This window comes from Glossina fuscipes, unplaced genomic scaffold (assembly GCF_014805625.2).
Source record: "Glossina fuscipes isolate IAEA_lab_2018 unplaced genomic scaffold, Yale_Gfus_2 61495, whole genome shotgun sequence".
Lineage (NCBI taxonomy): Eukaryota > Metazoa > Arthropoda > Insecta > Diptera > Glossinidae > Glossina > Glossina fuscipes.
This window is the reverse complement of record NW_024003707.1, coordinates 6,161-8,123: the sequence shown is the minus strand read 5'-3', so window position 1 is coordinate 8,123 and position 1,963 is coordinate 6,161. Positions and strand designations below refer to the sequence as shown.

At 32.4% G+C, this 1,963-nt stretch overlaps 1 protein-coding gene across 1 annotated transcript; it reads right to left on the bottom strand.

Moving 5' to 3' along the window:
- Positions 1 to 4: 4 nt before the first annotated feature.
- LOC119643640 lies at positions 5 to 1,498 on the bottom strand (the record flags this gene model as incomplete). Its single annotated transcript, XM_038043019.1, has 3 exons — positions 387 to 1,498; positions 183 to 316; positions 5 to 121 (listed from the first exon to the last, which is right to left on the bottom strand). Coding segments are annotated over exons 1-3 (1,273 nt in total), but the record flags the coding sequence as incomplete, so codon positions are not given.
- Positions 1,499 to 1,963: the final 465 nt, after the last annotated feature.

Below are 1,963 nucleotides of genomic sequence, written 5' to 3'. Positions count from 1 at the left end.
TTATTTTCTTGATTGAGGAATAAATAAAGAAATTGTTCATTTTGCGTTTCGTTTAAAGGCATACTTAGTTCGTTGCACGATTTTACAATTTCTGCACAAGCTCGCAAGTCCTTATGATGATCTGTCAAAAGAAACTTTATAATAATCAAATAAGTGCTTAAATTAATTCACAAATAATTTACGATGATATCCAAATAGTAAGCTGAGACAATTGAAACATGCTTCCCGTTCTTTATACTGTAAAAATAACTCTATAATGCGATGGACCGCGTCCAAATTGTTGTGACTTAAAAAGGAAGTAACTAAAGAACCAGATCTGAAAAAATGAATCGGGTGAAATATTATAACTAGTGTAAGCATTAAGGGAAGAAATACAAATCTCTTACTTTTTTGCTACTAGTTGCTGCAAGTCCACATTACTTTCAAATAAGTCTGTAGCAGATTTCTGATCGCAGAACCACTCACTGGCGAAACATTGTTTCCATACGCAAGCGATTACGAAAATATCGTTGTGTTTACTGTATATTGCATGAGCAATTTCCATTAACGAGACTAACACCGCTTCACTTTTCTTTATCAAGGTTTCCTCAATAATTGTACGAAAAGCAGCTCGAATCATTCGTTTGCCATTACCGTTACTTGCCATTAAATTACTGGAGTCATAGCCTTGAATATGTTGAAGAAGTTCTTGATGGTGGCCATGTAACGCTTGGTGGTGTAACGCTTGCAATGCCTTGTCATAGCCTTGATGTAAAGTTGTTAGTGCCATATCGGATCGACCATGGCGCCATAAAGCCATTGCTTTAAATGGAGCAAAGTCTGTATACGCTTCTAACAAAGGGTGTTTTTGTTGTTTACAAATTTCCAAAAAAGACTCAATCTGCTGTACTGCTGATAGAGTGCTTAGATATTTGAGAGAAGCGATCAATACCTCATTAGAAGGCAAATATTGCCATCGTATACATTGTTGTACTAAATAAAGAAAATCTAACTTGTTTTTTATCTCCACTGTTGATATGAGCAAATTATCTAGCTGTGCTTGTGAAAGTGATCGTATATCAAGAACTAGTTTCGGCGACCGCAGGGCTTCAAAATCAGTTTTTATGGCTTTTGACATCATATGCATACTTTCTCGCAAATTTGTCGTGGAACAAGAAACTGAAGAATCCTTTTGATTTAAACTTTGACATACATTTTCTTTGAGTTCTTCCCACTTCTTACATCTTCTTAAGACCAATTCATTGGTGAAACAATCAATTGCATCTACTTGAGTGGATTTCTTTTGTGTTAAATTGTGCCAACTAGGAATTAAGAAAGCAATACAATTTTGAAATTTTTGCAGCGTTCTAGGAGGGTTGGCACCTGCGGTAGTTGTTGTTCTTGTGGTTAAGCGTCTTAACATCGCCATTAGAAATCGTTTGAAGAAGACACTTTTGATATTAACAACTCTCCTTCCTTCCAAAGCTGCGTAAACTTTGGGATTTACTAACCAGCTGTAAACTTATTTACATAAAATATTACAAACACACATAAACGAGAGCAATATTTAGGGTTGATTAGATTTAGGAGCATCTACAATAAATGTATAGTAGTGGAATTCAATTTATTTCTAGAAAAGAGTATATATATATATTGAAAAATTGTGTTGATCAGAGAATTAGCTTATTTTTTCGAATAGTTTTTTGTATAAATTAACATATGCTTAATAACTAAAATTTGCATATAATGCGTATATAAAAAGGTATTAAAAAAGTCAGTAATAGGAAATATGTTTTACTTTTCTTTTTATTTTATTTTATTAAAAAAAAAAATTTTAAATTCCAAAAAAGTTTCAAAAAAGTTTTTTTTAATTTGCTGAGAAATAAATTCAATTAATTCGACTTAATATAAGACTTCGCTGACTTTATTGTACATTTCTTTTGCAGGGATTAAAATAAATGGTAAAAGAGCTGAGACAATTATT